At 35.3% G+C, this 27,501-nt stretch overlaps 1 protein-coding gene across 8 annotated transcripts in view; it reads left to right on the top strand.

Moving 5' to 3' along the window:
• Window positions 1-27,501, top strand: part of LOC144836853 (uncharacterized) — a 103,717-nt gene that overhangs the window by 45,787 nt on the left and 30,429 nt on the right. For all 8 annotated transcript variants that reach the window (XM_078691738.1, XM_078691737.1, XM_078691740.1 and 5 more), the window contains 4 exons: window positions 13,913-14,130; window positions 16,616-16,729; window positions 17,041-17,405; window positions 17,738-17,849. In XM_078691738.1, the coding sequence (XP_078547864.1) occupies window positions 13,913-14,130; window positions 16,616-16,729; window positions 17,041-17,405; window positions 17,738-17,849 (809 nt within the window). The remainder of the gene's footprint in view (window positions 1-13,912; window positions 14,131-16,615; window positions 16,730-17,040; window positions 17,406-17,737; window positions 17,850-27,501) is intronic.

Below are 27,501 nucleotides of genomic sequence, written 5' to 3'. Positions count from 1 at the left end.
TAGAATCGGCCATTTTTTGCAAAAACATGCCATTAGACTAAATATAAATATGTAGTTTCTGAACAGTTTGAGCCATATTGTGTGTCTCTCAGATTAGTGGTTGCTAAGATATGATAAATCAAGGTCAAAGGTCAATAATGTTAGAATCGGCCATTTTTTGCAAAAACATGCCATTAGACTGGATATAAATGTGTAGTTTCTGAACAATTTAAGCCCTAATTTGTATATCTCCGATTAGTGGTTGCTGAGATATGAGAATTCAAGGTCAAAGGTCAATAATGTTAGAAATAGCACTTTCATTCATTTTTGGACAAACTTTTTCAATAAAGTGAATATAAAAACATATATTCTAACGATTTTGACACCATAATTAAGTATCTGTGACTAGCGGTTTCCAAGATACAGAGTACGTTATTAAAAATGGCGGCCATTTTTAATTATGCAAATTAGGCTACTTCCTGTTGTCGAAAAATGTCCTAACGTTGATAAATGTGTTCAGTAGGGTCTAAAGAACACATTTCATCAAAAAAACCTTTTCTTGCAATTTGTGTGAGAAAAGGGTCATTTTTTAGCTAAATCCCATGGACTACTAGAACCGAAACTTTCAAGAAAATTTTTATCTACAGAGCACCAACCTATCTGATCATCTGTTAGCATATATCGTGTAAATCTTAACCTTAAAACAGAAGGTTTTGAATTCAAGTCTCGTCAATGTTTTACGTTGTGAATTTTTAGGCTACATGCCATAATTGCCCTGACCCTGTATGACGAAGAAAACAATGCAGTAGACTATTATTACGCAAAGTCTATTAAGAAATCCGAGGAAAATCCCCGCCGTATTTAGTTATGCCATTAACAATATAAGGCAATTACTTCTTCCAGTCCCGTTGTTTACGTTTTTGTAAAATTTACGCTGTTGTTATACGTTTGTAATTAAATACTTAAAAATAATTGAATTGTATAGTATTTTCGTAGATAATAATTATGTTGATAATCAGAACATTTCAGGGAAAAATCTAACACCCTATGAACCTGTATGGAGTGTAGGCTAGTCCTAGACTTTTACGCTTTTATCGATACATTCAAAATGTGTGTTTTTCTTGAATTATAGACCACGATTGGCACTTTCAAACGTACATTGAATATACAAGCAATTATAAATTCGTAATAAATTAATGTAGTACGAGATGGAGTTTTTCCGTTAGAAAATTGGTTGTTTCACAACGTAAATGACAAAATTGACAACAGTGGGACATGAAACGTCTCCTTTCAGCTAAGAAGGGTAAAAAAGGGTATATATATAATTTATTATTGCCTGAAAAAATATTTTTGCCAAAATAATTTAAAAAACAAACATAAATTTGACAAATGACATTTTCCAGATTTAAATGTTTTTAAACATCCTAAACTTTAAGTTGTGCCTTGTTCAGTTGGGACAGTAATTCCGAATTCACATATATATAATAGCCAAAGCTTAATTTGAATGATTCATGTGATTTTACCAAACAATAAATAATAAAAGATATCATTTGCTCCATTTGAGCAGTATGCGAATGTCTGTGAAGTTGGTTACTAGTTCCTAGTTCCTAGTTCCTTATTCAAATTCAATTAAAGGGACATTCACAAATATTTAAAAAAAACAGATTTTAATACGTAATAACTGTCTAATTGAGTTGATATTGCACCAACATGTTAGCCTTGACCTCCTCTACTTCTTCCGGTCAAAGTTTAATAACATTTTATGCATTTACGCCCTCTACGGCGAATAAGTAACTAGCTTTTACGAACGTTATAACACTTGACCTGCTTAATTTTTTCAAAATATTTTGGTATGAATCGATCACCCTTGACCTACTCTACCATTTGCCACTCCAGTTCCGCGAACTTTTTTGCGTCTACGCCCTCTACGGCGAATAAGTAACTGGCTTTACGAACGTTATAACACTTGACCTACTTAATTTTTTCAAAATATTTTGGTATGGATCGATCACCCTTGACCTACTCTACCATTTGCCACCCCAGTTCCGCGAACTTTTTTGCATCTTCGCCCTCTACGGCGAATAAGTAACTGGCTTTACGAACGTTATAACACTTGACCTGCTTAATTTTTTCAAAATATTTTGGTATGAATCGATCACCCTTGACCTACTCTACCTTTTGCCACTCCAGTTCCGCAAACTTTTTTGCGTCTACGCCCTCTACGGCGAATAAGTAACTGGCTTTACGAACGTTATAACACTTGACCTACTTAATTTTTTCAAAATGTTTTGGTATGGATCGATCAACCTTGACCTACTTTACCATTTGCCACCCCAGTTCCGCGAACTTTTTGCATCTTCGCCCTCTACGGCGAATAAGTAACTGGCTTTACGAACGTTATAACACTTGACCTGCTTAATTTTTTCAAAATATTTTGGTATGAATCGATCACCCTTGACCTACTCTACCATTTGCCACTCCAGTTCCGCGAACTTTTTTGCGTCTACGCCCTCTACGGCGAATAAGTAACTGGCTTTACGAACGTTATAACACTTGACCTACTTAATTTTTTCAAAATGTTTTGGTATGGATCGATCAACCTTGACCTACTTTACCATTTGCCACCCCAGTTCCGCGAACTTTTTTGCATCTTCGCCCTCTACGGCGAATAAGTAACTGGCTTTACGAACGTTATAACACTTGACTTACTTAATTTTTTTTAAATAGTTTGGTATGAATCGATCACCCTTGACCTACTCTACCATTTGCCACCCAGTTCCGCGAACTTTTTTTACGTCTACGCCCTCTACGGCGAATAAGTAACTGGCTTTTACGAACGTTATAACACTTGACCTACTTAATTTTTTCCAAATAGTTTTTGCATCGACGCCCTCTACGGCGAATAATTAATTTGTTATGGGTAGATGACCCTTGACTACTTTACCATTTGCCAAACTAGTTCCGCGAACTTTTACCTATGTCCTTTTACGGCGAATTCATTTTAGTTTTGTTTTGACTTGTTACGATTCTAGAAGATAATTTCTGAAGCAAACACAAATACAACAGTTTGGTTAAAAACGATAACCACAAGTTATTTATTCCGTTTTATTCATTAACACTTTTCAACACAAGTAGAACATGACTACCTGAAATTAAAACAGCATTTAAAGTAGGTAAAGGGTGATCGATTCATACCAAAATATTTTGAAAAAATTAAGTAGGTCAAGTGTTATAGCGTTCGTAAAAGCCAGTTACTTATTCGCCGTTGAGGGCGTAGACGCAAAAAAGTTCGCGGAACTGGGGTGGCAAATGGTAGAGTAGGTCAAGGGTGATCGATCCATACCAAAATATTTTGAAAAAATTAAGTAGGTCAAGTGTTATAACGTTCGTAAAGCCAGTTACTTATTCGCCGTAGAGGGCGTAGATGCAAAAAAGTTCGCGGAACTGGGGTGGAAAATGGTAAAGTAGGTCAAGGGTGATCGATTCATACCAAAATATTTTGAAAAAAATATATAGGTCAAGTGTTATAACGTTCGTAAAAGCCAGTTACTTATTCGCCGCTGAGGGCGTAGACGCAAAAAAGTTCGCGGAACTGGGGTGGAAAATGATAGAAAAGGTCAAGGGTGATCGATCTATACCAAAATATTTTGAAAAAATTAAGTAGGTCAAGTGTTATAACGTTCGTAAAGCCAGTTACTTATTCGTCGTAGAGGGCGTAGATGCCAAAAAGTTCGCGGAACTGGGGTGGCAAATGGTAAAGTAGGTCAAGGGTGATCGATTCATACCAAAACATTTTGAAAAAATTAAGTAGGTCAGGTGTTATAACGTTTGTAAAGCCAGTTACTTATTCGCCGTAGAGGGCGTAGACGCAAAAAAGTTCGCGGAACTGGGGTAGCAATTGGTAGAGTAGGTCAAGGGTGATCGATCCATACCAAAATATTTTGAAAAAATTAAGTAGGTCAAGTGTTATAACGTTCGTAAAGCCAGTTACTTATTCGCCGTAGAGGGCGTAGACGCAAAAAAGTTCGCGGAACTGGGGTGGCAAATGGTAGAGTAGGTCAAGGGTGATCGATCCATACCAAAATATTTTGAAAAAAGGAAGTAGGTCAAGTATTATAACGTTCGTAAAAGCTAGTTACTTATTCGCCGTAGAGGGTGTAAATGCATAAAATGTTATTGAACTTTGACCGGAAGAAGTAGAGGAGGTTAAGGCTAACATGTTGATGCAATAACAAATCAATTAGACAGTTATTACTTATTAAAATCTGTTTTTAAAAATATTTGTGACTGTCCCTTTAATTGAATTTGAATAAGGAACTAGGAACTAGTAACCAACTTCACAGACATAGTATGCGATGAGTCGTCACATAAAATTGCATAGCAGTTATCTTCTCTTGGATTGTCTCACCAAGCGTAATGGCAATTTCTCTCTGTACACCAGTTGCTTTATGAAATGTGTTAAAAACAATAACATTTTAAAAAATCACTTTCTTCTCTTCAATAAAACCTTAGGCATAAGCTAATTGTTATTTGATACAGTAACCACAATATCACCTTCTAACCCTTCAAAATAAAACCTCAGCAGGCAGCACATTTGGCATCAACTGTGAGAAGTTGATGGAAAATCTCCGACAAATTTGGTAAAACAAAATGCAAAATGTTTACAGGACCAATACATTTAGCACTGTCTATTTTCTTCGGTAAGCCAAAGTTGTTAGTTTCACTTAATGCTTGAAGAATACGAATGATACTGTCCTTAAAAACTGATTTGATAGAAGCATCACAAGATAGCCATCTAATTGTTTTACATGCTTTTTTTTAGTTTTCTGGTTACTATTTTCTTTGCATTTTCACCCAACTGAAGAGACTTTTATACTTCTTGTTGGCACTTCTGGTAAGCTGCCACTTTTTGGGCGAATGTTCAAACAGCTTCCATAACTGAGTGATAATTAGTTGCACATTGTCAATGTGTTTAAATGCATCATTTGAATCATCACATTCAAGGGCTACTCTATGGCAAATACTAATATATCAATGATAGTGAGATTGATTTCCCTGATTTTGAAGCTAGGCCATTTTAATGTAACTAGACCTCTTAGTTTTGAAATTTGCAGTTTGTTTTCTTTGGTCTTCCATGAGAATGTGCAGATGTTGAATCCTCTAGCAAGTTATTAATGGACTACCATCTGTTGAAGAACCAAGATTTTACTGACTGCAACAACTCACTGATGTCTATAAAATTTAGATACAAATGCATAGGCCTATATATAAATGTATAACACAGCCATCTTCAGCATGTGATTATTTTAATTGCTGTTTAAATTAAACTTCTGTAATGATTTCTCATACGACCCTCCGGATTAAAAAAATTAATATGGTGTCCTGAAATCCCCTGAAAACGCTATGTTATTTTTGTTATTTACACTTAGCTGGTCACAATTGTTCGCCAAATGAGAAGCTGACGTACACTTTGTTGATTTATAAACACTAGGCCTTACTACAAGAAGTAGGCCTACTATGTGTTTAGGTTGAAGATGTGATATTGTTATTGGTTATCCACACTTGGCGGATAACCCCTTGTTATTGTCACGATCTTTTTTTTCTTCTATCTTATTCTTCTTTCTTTTCACAAATTTTGTCCGCAGCGTATCTCTAATTCTGGCCAACATAAGATTGTATAACTTTGTCATAAGATTGACCTGTAGCTGTAGATGTGCAAGAAACTTCGTTTTATGACTTCACACAGCAATTTTATGAATTTCGCGTATTTAACATAGATCGAAACCCATATACCAATTCAAATTGAAATTTAGCAAAAGTGTAATTTATATCATGCGCTAACTTTCTGTGGAAAAAAAATGGCATGTTTCACAGAAAGTTATACGCGCATGCGTGTTTAAAATGCGAAAAATTAATTTCTAATCAACTTTCTACGCGTTTCATGTAATTTTAAGCATGTCAAAAATTCAGTGCGCCCGTAGAGCTAAAACAATCTTTTTTTGCGTGATTTATTTTTTTCGAGCCTTTTCTAGTAATTTTACCAACTTTCAAACGCTTTCGACTCACGTCATACGAGCACGTCGAATTGGACAATTTGCACGCGTTTTTTATGAAAAAGTTCAAAAATTTGTCAAAATTATGCCCTTTTTTAAACAGTCATAGATTCTAAACTACATGGTGAACTTTTTTTAAATTACATATTCTGGAAGATGATGAGTTGTAGATATCGAATCATGTATCAATATGGCTAACCGGACATTGTGATGTCATCGTATGGCCACTCAAATATAAAATATAGGATTTTTGTCTCTTTCGTCATAGCTTATCACATTTAATAGAGCGCATCTTCACTTAATATCCGTATTCCATTTCCCCCATATTTTTATATTGTCTAGGTCAATCAATTATCTTTCGCATGATTTACCGTTTTAAAAATTTTTATGACGTCATCATGTGCAAAAGCGTGAATAACTTTGGATTCTTATTTTCATCATTCCAATCAATTTCAATATGTTATAGCTACTCAGAATGAAAAGTGATACTCATGATTAAAACGTTTTCTGGAAGCTGTTGAATTGTAGATACGAATTCATGTACAAATTATGTGCATCGGATATTGTGACGTCATCATATGACCAGTTCAATTATAAAAGTCGTAATTTCATAATTTTCGTCATAGTTCATGACATTTAAAATCACGGCCTATATATAATATTGTTTCAACTTCCTTAAGGAATACAGACGTTGAACACCTTTAGCATACACTTTATATGTATGTGTATCCCAACTTAGATTCATATCTATCCAAACCCCTAAATATTTATGAGATTTTCAACATGACTTCCGTGGAATGTGATTAACATTTTTTCTGAATATAAGCCCTTTGGTTTTTTTTAGAATTAATACACAAATAATTAGTATTACACCAATCTAAAACCCTTGATACTTCTTCTCTATACAAATTCATCTCCTCCTGTAATAAGACCAGTAAAACACATATCATCCGCAAACTTGATAAGGTTACATGAATTAACATTACATCTTAAATCACTAACATATATTGAAAATAAAAGTGGGGATGACACACATCCTTGCGGTGTTCCCGTATTTGGGTCAATATAATTCAAATTAATTGTTGACCTTAACTCGTTGACATCTACCAGTAACAAAATTGCTTATCAATATCCATGAACATAAATAAGGATTTACATTAATTGTTATCAGCTTCCTCAATAGTACACTTGGCCGAATAGTATAATAGGGAACCAGGACTAGTAAACATGTTGCAAGTTGTATTTCTTTGTAATGTATTTCTTATAATAAAATAAAACATAGTAATCCAGCAAGCTGCCTGGTAATTCAAAGCAATCTCTCTAAATGATAATGCAAACATCTTTAAAAAATTTAACTTTTCCAAAACAATGGAAAAGGGCCAAGATCTGCCCTCTTCATAAAGGTGGAAATAAAAATGAATGTAATAATTATAGGCCAATTTCAATTCTCCCAATATTATCTAAAGTTCTTGAAAAAGTTGTATTTGAACAAGTTTATGATTTCCTAAATCTAAACAAAATGCTATATGAAAATCAGTCTGGGTTTAGACCAGGCTACTCAACTACGACTGCATTGCTTAATATCACAGAGACCTGGCTAGAAGCCATTGACAAAGGAAATTATATTGGGTTAGTAATGATAGACTTGAAAAAGGCTTTTGATACAGTAAATCACAGTATTCTTATCAATAAACTAAGATCTTTCAATTTTCATTCAAATGTTATTCAGTGGTTTGAAAACTACCTGCAAAATCGTGTACATATAACCAATGTAAATGGTGATTCTTCTGATGAAAGTCACAGTATATGTGGAATTCCTCAGGGGTCCATCCTTGGACCATTAATGTTTCTCCTTTATGTTAATGACTTGCCTAATGCTGTAAATAAATGCTCTGTTTCTATGTATGCTGATGACACTGCCATATACTACACTTCCAATAATATTAATAACCTTACTGAAACAATAAATTCTGACTTATTGTGTCTTAAAAGATGGCTCATATGCAACAAACTTAGCCTAAATGTTAAAAAAACTGAATTTATGTTAATTGGAACGAGTCAGAGGTTAAGTAAACTATCTGACTTACAAGTCAACATTAACATAGATGGAGAACCAATCTCTCGTGTAAATAAATGTAAACACCTTGGTGTGATATTAGATAATAATCTTTCTTGGTGCTCACAAATCGATAATGTTAAATCTAAGGTTTTGCAGAGCTTGTACTACTTAAAAAAGACTAATAATATATTTCCAAAAGAAATTCAATGCAAACTATACAAATCACTTATGGCTCCTCATCTTGAGTATTGCCATGTTGTTTGGGGACGTTCAAATATAACTCAAAGTAAAACACTACAAGTTCTTCAAAATCGCGCAGCAAAAGTTATTACAAACAAGTCTCAAACCGACTCTAGTACTCAAGCTCTACAAAGTCTAAATTGGATGAACTTAGATGAAAGATTATATATAAATGAAGCTATTGTTATGTTTAAGATTATGAATAACCTTGCACCTCCATATTTATTAAATAAGTTCAATATTAAAAACAATTACTATGATATTAGAACTAAGCCAAATTTAATTGTACCAAAACCAAACACAAACTACAAAAAACGTAGCTTATCATATAGAGGTGCCAAGGTTTGGAATGAGCTACATGAAGATATTAAAAATGTGAACTCTGTCTCTCTTTTTAAGAAACTGTTAACTGCTAATTTCATGTAGCTTTATTTAAATGTAGTGTATTATTTAATTTTATAGTTAGTAAGTGTATCCTTGTTTTATTTTATTGTAATTGTTTTATTATCTGCTTTTGTTTTTTTGCTTCTGTAATTGTTTTATTATTTGATTTGATATTTGCTTTTTACATTTATTTTTGTTGGTGTTTTCCTTTGAGCACGGTCTTACTGAAAAACAACTTTTAGTTGAGTTAAGTATCCGTGATTAAATAAAGCTTATTATTATTATTATTATTACATTTAATGTAAAAATAAATACTATATGGTCCTATTGAGATAACTTTGCTAGTCTTTAAACGGTTAAAAATGTGAAAATAAGTTGATTCTAATCATTTTAGCGGCCCGCTATAAATCCCAACATGCATTGAGCGCGGATTGATATTTCTGTTTTTGTTCTGTAATTCACCCATGTTCGTACGTTACCGATGTTTACCAGCTAGGCCTACAAAACTAAGCCTAGTTAGGCTAGGCCTAAAGACTGCCCACGAGAGGACATTCACCGCGAGCTACTTAGGTAGTGCATTGTGTCTCTCTTTTTATCATAATTTACCATAAAACGTATATTTAAGACAAGGAATGACCTGGTTTAATGTTTTTAAAGTAATATATATGCATTATTTCTACAAAACGTCACAAATTGTAGGGAATGGGTCTTTGACCTTCTTAAAAAGCCCATCTGCACTACTTGTCACGTCAGTGACTCTGGCAAGTTCCCATAGGTTCCCTGGACTGTTTACCATTTATGTCTTGTAGTCTGTAATAATTGTAGGTATTCATGTTTATATCGGTGCCAAAACTCATTTGCTAGATGCTGCACTATCTCCCAGTTCCTGAAATAAACCTGGTTTGAAGTAACTGAAACATGAAATTAAGAGTTAAAACGTGGTTAGGTGTTATTTATTCTAATGAACTTGAATTGACAATGTTCATAACTTCAGCGAGTAACATACAAAATACTTTATCCTGTAATTGTTCTCCATGTTTATCTAATAACGGTTGGAGAGCATTTCGAACATTTGCCTTGCAGTAGTACGTTAAAGGAATTATAGCAATTAAAAAAAATCTTTTAACATTGTCTTTGCTGACAGATTTCCATTCATTATGAGCCCCAACTGACTAACCGACCGACCAACAGCTGTAGAGTTGCGTTACACGCGACTAAAAAGTGGTCCGTTTGCCTTTATTTGGAGAGGGATGCGTCCACAAGCGTAGACCATTTTCAGCAACGAACACTTTGAATTAGACAATTCGCGCGTGTTTTTTTAAAGAGTCATATTTTCTAAAGTAAACAGTGAAATTTATTTTTATTACATATTCTAGGAGTTGATGAGTTGTAGATATCGATCATGCATCAATAAGGCTAAACGGACATTGTGACGTCATCGTATCATATCATATAGGATATTTGTCTATTTCTTCATAACTTATCACATTTAATAGACCGCATCTCTAATTATCAATATTCCATTTTCCTTCAGATTCTGATATTGTCTAGGTCAATCAATTATCTTTCACATGATTTACAATTTTTAAATTTTGATGACGTCATCATGTTCAAAAGCGTGAATTACTTGGGTCACTTATTTTCATCATTACAGTAAATTTCAATATGTTATAGCTCCTCATAATGAAAAGTGATACTCATGATTACAGTAGTGGTGTTAGTAGTCTATGAGTGCTAGCTTACCTGTATAAACCAACAATAGCCCGTGCTCTCCAGGGGGAGGGCTTTAGATACGAAAGTGAAAAGTTCCTAAAACACCCCTGTATTATAATGGACCAGTCCGCAACCACGCCCTCATGTGGGAACGTTCCAACGTACCACCGTCATCATTTTCCGCTTAATTGACTGCGGGGACGGCGGGAGGGAGTTTATACAGGTAAGCTAGAACTCATAGACTACTAACACCACTATTGGTTTGTGTAGTCTATATCGTGCCTAGCTTACCTGTATAAACCGACAATAGCCAGATTAGCACCGGACTAGAACTAGTCGGCGGTGGGAGTAAGTTAACAAAGAGCAGAGCAAGTAAAGTGTACATACCTTTAACCTAGGCTTTAGCACTGCTGCTGCTACTGGCGCCATGGTTGCAGAAATGTCCCTTAAATAATGCGCAGTAAACTTAGACTGTGTCCGCCACCATGCCGCTGTCATAATGTGTGATATAGAAACACCAGCGTACAATGCCCAGGATGTAGCAACACCTCATGCATATGTGCCGGCGGCGGAGTGCTGGACGACTCATAAGCGGACCGAATCGCTGCCACGACCCAGCTGGCAATCATGGATTTTGCGGCTGGCCGATACGGGGGGACCGATGTGAAGAATAAGTGAGATATACCCTCTTGCAACGTCTCTGTTCGGTGGATGTAGAATTTGAGTGCTCTTACCGGGCACCAGAATTTGTCCTCTACTACCCCCGAGAATGCGGACATTGATGGAACAAACACAGCCGGCGGGACTTGGCCAGAAAGTCCTTCCTGAATGTTAACCGGACTCCGCCACACTCAAATCGTATATGGCCTGGCTCTAGCGTGAGCGCATGCAGCTCGCCTCGGCGTTTACATGAGGACAACGCCACCAGAAACGCTGTCTTAAGCGATAGATTGTATAGCGAAGCCTTGCTCGAACGGCGGGCGCGTGAGTGCGGATAGAACAACGATTACGTCTCGACGTGGAACTAAGACCTTAGACGGAGGTCGCTCTCTGAACATACCGCGTAACAACTGCGTGGTTACTGCGGAAGTTGATACCGTCGAGCCATCCTTGAATGGCGGAGTAATGGCCACAACCGCGGACCGGTAGCCTGACACAGTGCGTACTTGCAAGCCTGATTCGTACAGCGAAAGAAGTGTCATAGACGGTGAGAGTCGACTCTCTTCTACATTTGGCCGCCAGGGTGGCTGGGCCGTCCGGAATGCCCAAGTCTCTAAGCTGATCCCTGACAATGGCCAAACAGTCAGGTTCAGGGATTGTAGGTTGATCGCTGAGAACCTTGCACGATTTTGCGCCAGTAGATCCGTGCAGACGTTAAAAGACTAACAAGAAGTGGATACCACGCTTGACGGGGCCAGAACGGTGTGATCAACAGAACTCGGCATCGGAAGCGCTGAATGTGAGTCGGTACTATTGGTATGATTGATATTGGCGGGAACGCGTATGCCCATAGGCCGTCCCATGACATGGACAGGTCATCCACCGCCCACGCATGTGCATCCCGGTATCGACTGCAGAATGTTATGTTGTGGCGATGCACCAGTGTAGCAGAGAGTCGGAGACTTCGTTCCTCCTTGTCGGTTGATGTATGCGACCACGGTTGTGTTGTCCGAGCAAATATGGACGTGTGAATTTGTTATGTTTGGAAGTAGCGCCTTCAGCATTCGGTCTACTGCCCAAAGTTCTAAGAGATTGATGTGGGCTAACGCCTCCTCGGCATTCCAAACGCTGGAGTCATTACTTTGGTTGGAGCAACCACCCCAACCTGCTTCGGACGTGTCCGTTTCTATTCGGGTGTCCGGAATTGATCTCTGAATTGATTTGCCCACTAACAATTGGCCGTCCGTTAGCCACCATTGGAATTGCGTTATAATGAACTTTATTAATGAGTCTGAACCTGGCCGGTAGAAGGTTAACAGATGAAGTTGCAGCGGCCGCATCCGTAGCCGACAAAACTAGATCTACAAAGATGGCTAGGAAACCTAGCATTCTCAGCCAGTCGTATGCTGTCGGAGCGGAAGTGGTAATCATGCCTTGTATAGCAGCAAGGGCTTTGGTTACCCGTTTCTGTGAGGGGCACACTCTGCCTGACACGAGGTCTATCTGCGCTCCGAGATAAATGGGATGTTGAGTCGGCACCAGGCACGACTTCTCCCGGTTCACTAAGAACCCTACGTGTTCCGTTATTAATAATACATAAATATGTGAATGCCGTTCTTGTGAAAGAACGCACCGAGCACTTGAACGATGCGCATGAACATGCGCGGGGCCGTTGATAGGCCAAACGGCATTGCAAAGAACTGGTAGAGACAACTGTTGATTCGAAACCGCAACCAACGTTGGTCTTCTTTTGCGATTGGTACGTGAAAGTATGCATCTTTTAAATCTATCGATGCGGCCCAGTCTCCTCGTCTTAGCCCTAACAGGATCGATGAGACTGTCTCCATCCGTAACCTGCGGGGCCGGATAAATCGTTTATTCAGACGTTTTAGATTTAGAATTAGTCGCCAGTCCTCCGAGGACTTCTCGATTAAGAATACGGTTGATTCGTGGCCCGAGCCCGCATGATGTTCTTCGACCCTTACTACGGCTCCTTTGTGGAGCAGCGTGGCAATTCCGTCTATAAGCCCTCGTTGCTTTATTGGATCTTTGGGGATTGTGGTTGGACGAGGACCTCCACACACCTTCTCCATAACCAATTATTTAATTGTCAGTTACACTAATTGTTCTGTTTGTATTTTTCACTTTTTATGTCATGTTTGTTTTGTTGCTGTATTTATTATCTTGAATTTTATACCCAGGAAACCGCATATCATGTATGTATTTATATGACGCTTGTGAATTCTATGCGGTAGCCGTAGCTTAATGTGGAGAGAATCCAGCTGTCTACCATCAGCTTCTCCCACTCTCGAACAAACTGTAGGAGGCGACCTCCCACTGGTCCGGCACCTGTAAGCTGTTGAATTGTAGATATGAATTCATGTACAAATGTTGCGCATCGGATGTTGTGACGTTATCATATGGCCAGTTGAATTGTAAAAGAGCACGCATCTATATTCTATGTATCCAAATTTCTTCAACATGTTAATATGTTGTTGCTCAGACAATTTTCATCTGAAATTGGTATCTTCGTCTTTCATTTTGATGACATCATCATGTTAAAAATTAGAATTAAAGGCGGGTCCCTTATTTTCACCAATGCTACACTGTATGTAGTATGTACACAGTATATAGTGTATACTGTAGGCCTATATTATACTTGGACACAAAATAGAGAGCACACTGAAAGCATTTTGTTTTCTTCAGCTTATAATAGCATAATCTTTTTTCTGTGCGCAATATTCTAACATATGACGTGCATCTGGCGTTCAAAGTGACGAGTTCATGTCTAGTTTTAAATTTGTTTCACAATTTATTTTATCAGATTCACAAGTATGTACTCTAAAGGCAGAGTTTGAATGTATCCATCAGCACTGTAGTCTATTAAAAGAAGAGTTGAGCAGCAGCAAGATACGCAATGAGAATCTAATGGCTAGGCTTACTCAGATGGAGGAGGAAGGACAGCAATACTTAGAACAGCTTAAAACTAAACAATTTCAGCTTGATCACCTTCAGATTAAATTCAAAACTCTAGAGAAACAGGTAACTATTTCACACAAAAAATGATCTTACATTATTATTTGTAACTAATGCCAAACTCAATGGAATAGCAATTTTTCATAGAAATATATTAACAAGAACTAAATGGAATGCAAAAATGTTAAAGACACTAGACCTACATTTGGTGGACCTAATTTAAGGTCACACACTACATTTTATGTAAAAATAAATACTATATGGACCTTCTGCGATAATCGTCTTTAAACAGTTAAAAATGTGAAAAATAAGTCGATTCTAATAATTTTAGCAGCCCGCTATAAATCCCAACATGCATCGCAGATTGATATTTTCATATCATGATGTGATGCACTCACTTCGATCAATCGCGTGAAAGTGTAAACAAATAAAAGAACCGTAACTTTTCAGCTAAAATACCAGGTTTTCCCAAATATTGTATTTAACAGATTCTGCCAAAAAGGAAAGAAAATTAATCAAAAAAAACGTCGGGCTATTAAGCTAGGCCTAAACGTCTACGAGTGAATGTGGTAGTGCATTGTTTTTCTCTTTTTATCACAATTAACCTTAGAACGCACATTTAAGACAAGAAATGACCTGGTTAAATGTTTATATATGCATTATTTTTACAAAATGTCAAACGATGAACTTTGATAAGGGCCACTCTTCTTTAATGATTCTTATTGAGAGAAAAATCAAGGAGCTGATGCACGTATAAAAAAACTAGAAAAAATACTGTTGCAGAAATCTGATCAACAGTTACTGCTGGAAAATGCACAGCAACCAATTGTTGAAGATGTCATCACAAAAACTATAATAAAGAGTCTTGATGTAAAAAAAAACCGATGGCCAAGTCATAGGCAGCATCTGCACCAACAACCAAAATTAAAATACTCTGATCCCAATCCTATGTCTCAATCCTTGTTGCATTTTGTAATATTCCACATAGATGACATCCTTATCTACAGTTCGGTTGCAGATCATGGGTCATGTGTACATTCTACTCTTTCTAGGTGAAGAAAGCTGGTGTAACTGTAACAAATATTTCACAAAACTAGTCTGAAATTTCTTACAAAAAAACGACGCTCGACTTGTTGACGTAACAGTATTAATTATTGTTCATTCTTCAAAATGATTTATTATCAATTATTTTTGTGTAACGTAAATATAGTCTGTCCTACTCTACAGAACAAAAATATAATCATAAACTAAACTATAGTACTGTACATATTCCAGGGTAGGAGCATTATTTTCTTAGGTCGTAGTGACCCGTCCAACATACTAAGGATAATGATGACAACATTTGAGGTTAATATTTTTACTCGGGGTACCCGATTCTAGGACTTTCTCATCTTCTCCTCCATCCGACACTATTGAGTAAAAAGTGCGATTTATAAAGTACTACTCCTCCCTTATTCGTTGTAGTATTGAGCTGGGATTTGGCATGAATATATGTCCTCAAAGCTATAGAGCCGGATTTTTTAATTTCAAAACGGATGCAGCCATATGACGTCTCGAAGATGGTACCGTATAGCCGTATTTGGTACCGAGGTTATTGACGTGTATGTGACGTCACATCCGTCTTATGACGTCATTACAGCTTTTTTTGCTGTACCCCGAGTATCGCACATTCGTACTTGTAAATTATACATTGCCTGTTAATATTTTGTATCAATATTATAATAAAAATTTGACTTGTAGTTTTCGCCAAAAATAATTCATAAGCCACGAAGTAAACAAATTGCGTCCAGTGTCAGGAATGACAACTGCTAGGGAGAGGTACATATTTTTATCCGTGGGTTTATGGAATAGGTCAGTTTTGAGTGTACCATTTTCTATGGTCACTATAGTGTCCAAAAAATCAACGCTACTAGTGGATTTGGTAGCTGTAAATTTGATAGTTGGGTGGGCTGAATTAATATTGAGAAGAAAAGATTCCAAATTATCTTCACCATGGGTCCAGATCATGAAGATGTCGTCAATGTATCTAGACCAAACAAGTGGTTTATTAGGTTGGAGGGACAGAAAATTGGCCTCAAATTGTCCCATAAATAAATTTGCAAAAGATGGTGCCATTTTTTTTCGCTATGCCATGAATTTGAAGCTAATGGTCATTTCCAAAAATAAAATTGTTGTTGGTTAAAATCAATGTAAATGAGCTTTAGTAGGTGTTTTTCCTGGAATTTTTTTGTAATTTAAAATGCATGCGTCGACTCCTTCTTCGTGAGGGATATTAGTATACATCGATGAAACATCTAATGTAGCCAGAACAGAATTATTAGGTAAATTTTGAATTTGGTTAATTTTGCGGATAAAGTCAGTGGAGTCCTGAATGTATGAAGAGATCAGTCACGTATGGTCTAAGTAAATCATCCACATATTCAGAAATTTTCTCTGTAGCAGTGCCATTGCCCGAAATAATGGGTCTACCAGGATTGCCTGCTTTGTGTATGTATATATATATATATGAAATGTAAGTATAGCTTCTAATAATTGTAATTTTTAATCTAAGGAACAAAATCCTAATATGAATGATAAAACAACAGAGCAGTTAAAGATTGAAGAATATATTACAGAGTTAGAGATTGAGCTAAAAGAAGCAAAAGAACAAATTGAAGAGTTAAAGGTATTTATATATACACATGGCGAAGTACACATCCTCAAGGAATTTGTGACTAAAGTTTAGAAAATTGGACTTTTAGAAATGTACCACCTCATTCAAGCAAAATTTTACTTGGCATAGAGGTAGAAATCAAAACAGTTGTTTGACTACCATTTTTTCTATCCACTTTCTTTGTTTTTTAAACTGTTGAAAGCATGTTGTGTTTTTTCCTCACATTGAATTTGTTTTTTAAATTCGTCTAACCTCTCAGTATTGTCTGAAACAATGATATATACTAAAAAATGTAATTTACTAATTGATATCTTCTGATATAGCATGTTCCAAAGTGGATTGATCATAAAGCATGGAATAACATGCTTTCAGAAAAACTGAAACTTGAAACAGAGCTGATAGATATGAAAGAAAAAAGATTTGAGGAATCCAAAAAATTATCTGAGCTACAACAGGAACATGAAGATGTTCAAAGCAAACTGGGATTTGCTGTCCAAAAGTCTGAAATGGATGGCTTGAAGAAGAAACTTCAATTAGAAGAGGAGAAAATGATGCTACGAGTTGATGTGGATGGTAAGTTGAGATCATCATCCATAAAAGAAAAGGAACTGAAGAAGGAGCTTGATGAACAAAAGAGAATTATCCATGAGAGTGAAATAATGATAAATCAGTTGCAAAATAATATCAGGTAGGCCATTTTTTTTATATTTATTATATTGAATCCTTGTGTTCCAAACAACATATTGATCATTGATGTTAAACACATTTTTTCAAAAACAAAGTAGTCGAGTCAAACTGCTTATGACCCCAAAAAAATTGCAAGAAAATATTTTTTGATATATTTTCATATTTTTACCCGACTAAAGGCTACAAAAAGATTCTTGGGATTCATTATCTCTATATTTCATTTAAATTTAGTTTTCTTTCTCAAAAGCCTAATTATCAAAACGTCTGAAATACCTAACTTTTTAGTAGAAATTGAAACAAATAGTATTATTAATTCAATAAAATTATGTTTAGATCAAAGGAAAAGGAGGTGAGCAGCTTAAATCAAGAACTAGCAATCTTGTTGAGCGAAAATGTGCAAATAAAACAAACTCTAGAGACAATTACAGTTGACAACAACAATAAGGTAAACATTTACATGTCACATTGTTGTTTGCAAAACTGCCTTTTATTTTACCTAATTTAAACATTGTTCTGGCCAAATCACTAATTTTATGCACACTGTTAATGCGAATCTTTATTGTCATCTATTCATAAACCCATTAACTGAAACAACAAAATATCTCCTATGAGTTCAGTAATAAGACAAAAGCAAATAATAATAGTAAAGTTATACAAATTAAATAATGATAATGCCTCATAAATAAACAGCAAGTAGTTCAGGCTAGATCATAACCAAATACACTTTAAATATAAAGAGATGAGTATACTTATAGCCTATAGCAAATTAAGGTGTGGCCCAAATGGCTAAACCACCATAACAAACATCAGAATAAATCCATCACATTAGGCGCAGGAGCCCCGGATAGCGTTACGAAGTCGTTAACTCTGTCAGCCCATGGTCAGCCCAACTAATGTGTTTTTCCCAAGGACAATTTATCAATAACTAAACTTTGTCACCACCCATAAGTGTGCTGTTCATTTCCTATTGACCAATGAACAACAATGTAACTGGACCTTAGTTTCTTGCTATTCGACCTTGGGTGCAAATTATACAATTAATTGATGTTAAGGCCACTGACTACTCTTTTCTGTATAGAAACACTGAATTGACTGAATAATAAGAAAACCCTACAATAATTTCTACTACTGTACTACTTGATATGGTGTTATACAAGAACTATATTAAAAGAATTGAATGTATGGAGAATAAAAAAAAAAAGTTAAACGTTATATGTAAAACATCACTTAGATGATATCATTTTCTAAACATTGTTTCATTAGTTATATTACGGAAAAATAAGTTAGTTATAAATAAGTAAGTTATTTCTCCATGAAAGTTTCTCCATTGTTATATTCACATCACATATATTTATATTTGGTTTTACATGTAATATTTCATTAAGAATTTCATTTTCTGACAATGTGATTGAAAAAATAGCCAATTATATTGGCGGCCCTAAACGATGATGTTTACTGTTGGGCCTACAGAAATGATACAAATTCTCAGTTGATATGACACAAAATTTACAGAATTCAGCACTAACAACATACCATATTCTTCAGTTCAGGTCACAAGTTTCAGGGGCGACAATGCAAATCCCGCCAAAATTGTCTTTCTAATATATCTCTGTATTGCCAAGTAACACACGGGAAAAGAACAAATAAAAAACAAAAACCATTCAAAACAGACCTATTTCTGTTTTAAAAAAGATTGAAATGAAATAATTCTTTTTAAACACTGTACTGTACTTGGAAACACGTACTTGATTTGTGATATCCTCCGTTAAAAATACAGTAGAACCTTTTTTCTGAAAGTGTTCCCTTAATAGGGGTTCTACTGCCCCTGGAACACTTCCTAAAAAAACTTGTCCTCTTCATAGAGGTTTCGCAGAAAAAAACCAATACCAATACTGATCTGGACTCGGAAATTTAAAATGTAGCAGACAACGTTTCACCAATGAAAACTTTCAAGACAGACAAAGTATCATAATTATTATGATATCCATTTTTATTTAACGATAAATGGATATAATTATTTCGTGTTTTTTGTTATTTTGTGATGGAAAAAATATTGAGTGAACATTGGCACTGAGCTTAAATGTTCCCCGTCCCCTTAATGTCCCCTTTATAGGAGTGTCCCTTCAGTAAGGATTGGCTGTTTCGCTCCTTAATAATAAATTATGGTGTCCATCTTATGTCCTCTCAATTTTAATGTACTACACCCGATAATAGAATACACATCTAGCTCGTGTGCACTTTAAAGAACCTAGTACATCTTTCGAGACGAGTAGGGGGTTACCCCGGTGTATTAGTACATCACAGCCACTGATCATAACTGGGCCCCCTGGGAGACCAGTCTTTGACTGAAGAGGTTACCCAGTATAAATATATATTTCAATTCAATTCAATTTAATAGAATAACTGTACAGTAGGCTCCCATTTGATGCAATGTGTTACCCAATGTGCTCAATTTGATTGTGCTACCCAATCCATGCTATCCATTTGAAATAATGTGCTATCCATTTGAAAGAATGTGCTACCCGATAATCCGTAAAGAATAATGTACAGTACAATTATATCCATTTGATTGTGCTAACTAATGTGCTATCCATTTGAAATAATGTGCTATCCATTTGAAAGAATGTGCTACCCGATAATCCTTATAGAATAATGTACAGTACTATATCCATTTGATTGTGCTACCCAATGTGCTATCCATTTGAAAGAATGTGCTACCCGATAATCCTTATAGAATAATGTACAGTACTATATCCATTTGATTGTGCTACTCAATGTGCTATCCATTTGAAATAATGTGCTATCCATTTGAAAGAATGTGCTGTCCATTTGAAAGAATGTGCTATCCATTTGAAAGAATGTGCTACCCGATAATCCGCATAGAATGTACAGTACAGTTATATCCATTTGATTGTGCTATCTATTGTGCTATCCGTTTGAACTAATGTGCTGTCTGTTTGAAATAATTCAGGTTTTTTATTTTGAATATGTTTTGCTATCCATTTTAAACGTGCTAAACAAGTTACATATTTGTTGATATAAGTTTGCGGTACACCACGTATAGGCCTATTAGTTCTGAAAAGAACTGTTGAGTTGCTCGACGTTTCGATTTACTCCAAAAGCTATTCCATCATGCCGTATTCAGAGAATCGCCCACAAGTGTTTTCTCAGAGCAGGGTATGTTCCGTATGGGGTTCTGTATGCTATTTTTTAATAATGTACAAAAAAATGAAATGAATAATCATAATAAGTATCGGTATGTACGGAGAAAGCTCGAGCGGAAGTCAAGAGTTACTTTTGCCAACAAGACGAAGCGCGAAACAAATAAAAACGCAGCGCGAAACATCTGAAATGATATACAATTTCTTAAAACATGAAAACACAGAATATTATATTAATATAACTTTTTAATATTTCCAAAGGCTCGGACATGGAAGAAGGGCCTTAAAAACTGAATTGCTATATGTTAGACCACATTTCCATAACTTTTCAAAACTCATCGAACCCTCTGCTAGTAGGCCTAATAGGAGCGTATCGCCAAATCATTAGAAAAAAAACATGGCATGAAGATGTAATTAATCAAACAACGGCCAAAGAATACCAACAATTTTAATTTAGGTTTCAATTCTTAATTAATTGGTGGACTAAGCCTAGTTTGAAACTGTAGTGACCATTTATTTTAGAAAGAAAGATAGAAAAATTTGTTTCCATCTCCATGTTAATACCAAGGCACTTTTCAATAAAAAAATTCTGGCCTAGTATTCTTGCAAGGTCGTCACAGCTCCAGTTACAAAGGTCGTCACAGCTCCAGTTACAAACGGTGATACAAAGTGTCAATCATTTGACCAGTGAACAGCCCACTGGTAGGATAGTCCTTGAAACCGTCTGTAAAACACATTAATCACTCACATCAGTCATGCCGCTAATGGTTGAAAACCTCACTTTTTGGGGTTTTCAAACGTAACGCTATCCGGGGCTCCTGCGCCTAATGTGAATAAAGGTAATAAACTTAACACTCACCAAATATTGTGCTACTACTTTGTACCAGAACATATAGGCCTATATTGCCATCTATAGTTGAACATAGCTATTACTTCATTGTAATACTATTACTTCTTGTGAGGACACATCCACCTTAGCATGGCTTTTCAATTGCAACTACAACTAGCCTTCAAGGCCAAGGTCAAGCTCCAAAGTGTGCCACTTGGAATATCTCTTGTAACCCAAAAGAGTAGCCAAAAAGTTACCAAATCGTAGCTTACAAACATTTCTTTTTAAAAATGTTGGTAACAATTTTGTTGTTGTGCCATAAAACTAATGTTATTACAATAATGTATTTTACAAGAAGAAATAGCTTACCAAACCATTTATATATATAGTAATCATATCAAATTCACAAGATAAATAGTAACACTTCAAAATATATTTCGCTAATTGTTGATCAATGATATGTAGATATTGTCTAGAATTTTCATAGGCTTTCTTATAAAAATTCAAATTTGTAGATTATTAGCAGGCATGCCTTATTTGCATTTGGTGCAAATGACCCTTTGTCAGGATTTTCTTTTGTTATTCATGAAAGCCCCATATTTTATTTATTTTTAATTGAGGAGCATGAGGAGACCCGGCTCTAACATCTAATGGTGTGTATGCTTCTGGAACATTATTTCCAATGAGAAGTTCCACCGTTCCTTTTTCTAGTTGTGGCAACAACTAGAAAACATCTTGTAAATGTTCCCAATTAGATATATCTTGTTGAGTAGGTATGTTAAGATTGCCAACAGCAGTGGCGGATCTAGGATCTGACGAGGTGCGTCACACCGAGCGGGTGTGGGTTTAAGAGGGGGTGTCCCCCTCCCGAGCCGTCCCCCTCCCGAGCCTCAGAAAATGTTTGAAAAAATAGATGCTTACACGCTGTTTAATAGGCTAAAGCAACTGTTTCCATCACATTTAATAACAAATGTTTACATAATGTAAATTTAAAGAAAATCCTTCCTAAATACTGTACGGATCTTTTTGACGAACTAATAATAAACTTCGAAAAACACTTCAAACGAAATGAACATTTGGTAATGCGGTACTCCGAAAATGCCTCGATAGTACTTGTAAGATGTGTTATACTGTTGTGTTTTGGTGGTCTGTTAACCTCAGATATATACTCTACAGCCGGGTGAATAACTCAATTTAATTTAGTATACACTGATTGCAGTAATCGCCGTGTCTATAACACAAATCAATAAAACATGCCACACCCTTTTTTTCGGCCGTGTACATACAAGACATTTCATGTTTATTTTATGCCTATGAAATAAAAAAGAACACCATGTTTCTCGCTTGCACACACGGACAGACGTACCAGGGCGGTAAGTATAACTGAAATGGAAAATGGTGTATTTTTGGAGAGATGATGACGTCAGCATTCACACAAGGAGCGCGCTAGACAACGTGACGCTGGTAGTAGGAGTGCGTGTGTTTTTAAAATAACTCAGTTGTGGGTATTTTCCGAAGATTTTAAATCGCGTTTTCTTTTTAAACTCTTGAATTCATAAATAGTAATTAAACTCTTAGCTCTTTCACTATGTAGGCCTATAACTATTTACACAACTATAATGCTAACCCTAGCTCTAGGCCTAGCCTACTCTTCTTAATTAAAAGATGCGGTGCGTCGAATCCATGTCTAGCGACGCGATCGCGGGTTGGTTGCATCTTTTTTTTTTTTTTTGAGAACTAAGGGGGGTGGCTAGCCACCCAATTCACCCCCCTAGATCCGCCACTGAACAGGTAGTGTATCTAATTCTAAAATTAAGCATCTACCAAAGTCTGACCATGACTATATTGAAATTGTAATTAAAACAGAATCCTCCACAAGAGGTCCAGGTTACTGGAAAATGAATAACTCTCATCTATCTGATAACTTATTCCAAATCAATATTAAGAAAATAATTAAGGAGAATTAAGGAGTGTGAAAATCTCGATGTTACTCACTCGCACAGAATTAAGTGGGATATTTGTAAGAATAGAATTAGAAGTTATGCTAAGGAATTTTCGAAACAAAGAGCTAGACAAAATAGAGACCAGATCTCTCGTCTTGAAAAACAAATAGATGATCTTTATAACCAGCAAACAACAAATAACACATGTCCTAAAATCAACGAAAATTTGAAATACAAAATCAAAGAACATGAAATTGCACTAGAAAATAAAGCAAAGGGAGCTCAAATTCGATCTAGGTGCAAGTGGGTAGAAAAGGGAGAGAAAACTACAAAATATTTCCTAGAGATGGAAAAATACAACGGTGAAAAAAAATCAATGAATAGTATTAATATTATTGATAAGAATGGAATAGTATTACATGATGAAAATGATATTATAAGAGAACAAGTTAAATACATGTCCATGTATAGCTCGTCTACTAGTTATGAAGAAATATCGGAACAATTTGATAATTTTTCTTATGATATTTAAATGCCTACAGTTAGTAACCTTTGCAGAGCACTGCGAAGGGAAATTCACATCTATAGAATGTAAAAAGGCACTAGACGACATAGTCTTAAATAAGAGTCCGGAATAGACGGACTGTCTGTTGAATTTTACATGGTTTTTTGGAACGAAATAAGTTACCTTCTATTAATTAACAACCTCAAAGGAAAGGGAGACAATAGAGACTGTAAAAATTGGCGTCCCCTGACACTCCTCAACATAGACTACAAAATTGCAGCCAAAGCATTAGCTAATAGACTACAATACGGGATAAGTGACGTAATTAGCTCAGATCAAAAAGGATTATGAAAGGACGGTATAAATGGGGAAAACATTTATACTATAGAAGATGTACTACGGCAGGCACAAAAACGAAATATTCCTGGTGCAGCCATTTTCTTAGATTTCAGTAAAGCTTTCGACACCATTGATAGAAATTTTATCTTAAAAGCACTACACAACGGGTGGTTATCTGAATTCTTCGAACTTAAATCTGGGGTTAGACCAAGGTTGCCCATTGAGTCCTTATCTTTTTAACATAGCGACAGAAATCTTCGCTCTCAAAATTAAAATGAGTAAAGATGTAAACAGTATCAAATTGCCTAATACAAATTATCAAATTAACGAAATCAAAATTACTTAGCTATGTAGATGACAACACATTATTCCTTGGTGATGATGCTTCCATCTCAAATGTTTTTTAAATCATTAAAGAATTCTCCAATTTGTCAAGCTTGTATCTAAATAAAAAAAAAACAGAAGGCCTTTGGCTTGGTAGTAACGTTAATAAAAAGGAAAATGTCGAAGACATTAATTGGAAAAATAACGGGAAAGCAAAAGCACTAGGCATTATATTTTCTAACACCATACTGGCTGAAAATATCGAGGAAAATTGGACGAAGCGAATAGAAAAACTACAAAACATTAGCTACTTATGGGAAAAAAGATATCTGTCGTTGAAAGGTAAAGTGGTAATTATTAAATCACTGCTGATATCCCAAATTTTATTTCCAATTATGGTCCTCGATGTACCTCAATGGGTTATTAAAGCTATAGAAACAATACTACATTTTTATGGGGAGGAAAAAAGGAAAAAGTTAAACGGACTACGGTTATTGAAAACAAAATACATGGAGGTCTAGATATGGTCCATGTACCTACTATAATAACTACCTTTAAAATCAATTGGATCAAAAGAATTTTTAACGATGAAATAGCAGCATGGAAAAACATACCACTGTCAATAATATCAGGTATTGCACCGAATATATCGTCTCTCTATTTCAATTCCTCTGCATCACAACTCGATACGCTAAGAAAAGAATTTTATGTTAAGTGTTTGTTATGTTGGTATGAACTTAAAACTCCCAAGAATACAATTGAAGTTGGTATGCCTGCAAACAAGATCATTTGGTGCAATTCTTGCATTACATATGAAAATAGGCTGTATTTTAAAAAATGGATAGAGAACGGGATTGTTTATATCAAAGATCTTTTTAATAAAGATGCAACATTAAAGTCTTTTTCACAACTTAAAGAAGTGGTGCAAAGAAAAGAATCCTTCACCATAGAATACTTTATGCTTTTTAAGGCAATCCCAAAAGAGTGGATTAATGGTAACTATAACCAAAATTGTGACCAAGTACATTCCCCTGGATTTTACACAAAGAATCATTTTGTAACAATAGAGTCACTAACAAATTTATTAATAAAGTTTGAACTTATACATAAATATTTCAAACCACCAAGCAGTCAAGTGTACTGGCAACACCGCTTCAAATTTTACGAATTTAATTGGGATGATATTTGGAACAATCTATGCATGTCTCCCAATACCCTAGAGTATTCTCTACAAACTGGAAAATCCTGAATAATTGTTACCCAACAAACATTTTACTGAAAAAAATGGGAATAATTGAAGATCATTTTTGTAACTTCTGTAATGCACAATTGATAGACAATATAGAACATTATTTATATCTGTGTCCCAGAGTCTCCAGTTTATGGGATGAACTGAGACGAAATATAATGATAAATATAGAGTTAGAACATGTTATGTTTGGATTTTACGCACAAAGAATGAATTGTAAATATATAAATAACATTATTTTTATTGCAAAATTCTCAATATGTAAATTTAAACACAGTAATCATAAAAACAATCTTATTAATGTCTTTCATAATGAACTAATAACAAGGAATGTGCAATATTTGTACTAAGATTGGTAACATAATATACGACATTTTATGTCGTTAAATATTTTATGCTTTTTATCATATGGGGTTTTTTTTCTCTTGGGCTCACTTATATAATTCATGCAACATTCGCTATGTTTTTTGTAAATTTTATGTAAAAATAAGGCAAAAGAAACTCTGTTGAAAAGTGGATTTATTTAAAATAAAAAACAAGGTTAAATGAAAATATTTTGTTAGTTTAAATAGCTAGTAAGTAGTAATTTATAGTTAAAAGAGAGAATATGCTTCGCTCTTTAACACATATACCAAACTTCGCCACCTTTCTTTGAGATTGTACGGTAATTTGTATACTGTGTTTTTAAAGTTTTCTGAAAACTCTAGCACTCCTAGGCTACCAACGCATTTCGTTTGCTGCTTCACATTCAATTAGGAAAATCGAGTAGTTGTCTAAAGTTTTTGGATCATCGGCTCGGATGGATGGCCAAGAAAGAACCTTCTTATAATATACGTGTTAGCAATGACCTCAGGGTCACCATATCTTTCAGTCAATTCCTTCATGGCAGCTGAATATCCAATATCAGCATCCAGGTATGAGTATCCAACTACTATACTATTCGCCTCACCAGCAGTAAATTGTTCTAAGTAAGGTAACCTTTCATCATTGTCGCATACCTTCTCAATTCGTGCTTTGAATTGCCATGTAAACCTTCTAAATTCTAGAACTTGCGTATCCGGTTTCCTTACCATTTCTTTCCGAATTCCACTGTCATTATCTTGATTTCCATTATTTTCATATTCTCGGTTCACGTCACATATCCTCTTTTCTGCTTGATCCTTTTTAATTGGGTTATTAATGTCAAGAGCATCAAAAGCTTCATCCAGAATTTTCTCCACAACAGACCTCTCGTTCAAGGGTGGTACTCCAAAGTTAGTTCCACCTTCACATAGCATACGCTAACTATCATCGTCCTTAGAATAAACACTTTTCTTACTTTTTCTTTCAAACTCAAACTCTTCTAAAACCTTTGATCTGGGTTCTGAAATTAAAATCTCTTCTTTAAGATTACTTTTTTCCTTTTCTTGTTTCAACTTAATTTCTTCTTAAAATAAAATATAATAGTTAATTATATCTCAACCGTAATAGTAATAGTAAATTATTATTACTATTATATTTTATTTGGAATACCAACCGAATGAATCTTTTTAATTAATTTCTTCTTGTTTCAACTTAATTGCATAGCTAATTCTATTTTTTGTCTTTCTTCAAGTATTTTTTATTTAACTATTATAAGCTCCGCCTTTCTTTGCTTCTCTCTCATTTCCAACATGGAGGATGATTTAGATTTAGCTGATGACGTTGGATTTATGAGATGAATTTGGTTTAGATAACTTGGATTTAGATGACTTCGATTTCGACGATG

Source organism: Antedon bifida, chromosome 3 (assembly GCF_963402885.1).
Source record: "Antedon bifida chromosome 3, ecAntBifi1.1, whole genome shotgun sequence".
In the NCBI taxonomy this organism is placed as follows: Eukaryota; Metazoa; Echinodermata; class Crinoidea; order Comatulida; family Antedonidae; genus Antedon; species Antedon bifida.
The sequence above is the reverse complement of the archived record's forward strand: the minus strand, read 5'-3'. Positions and strand labels throughout refer to the sequence as shown.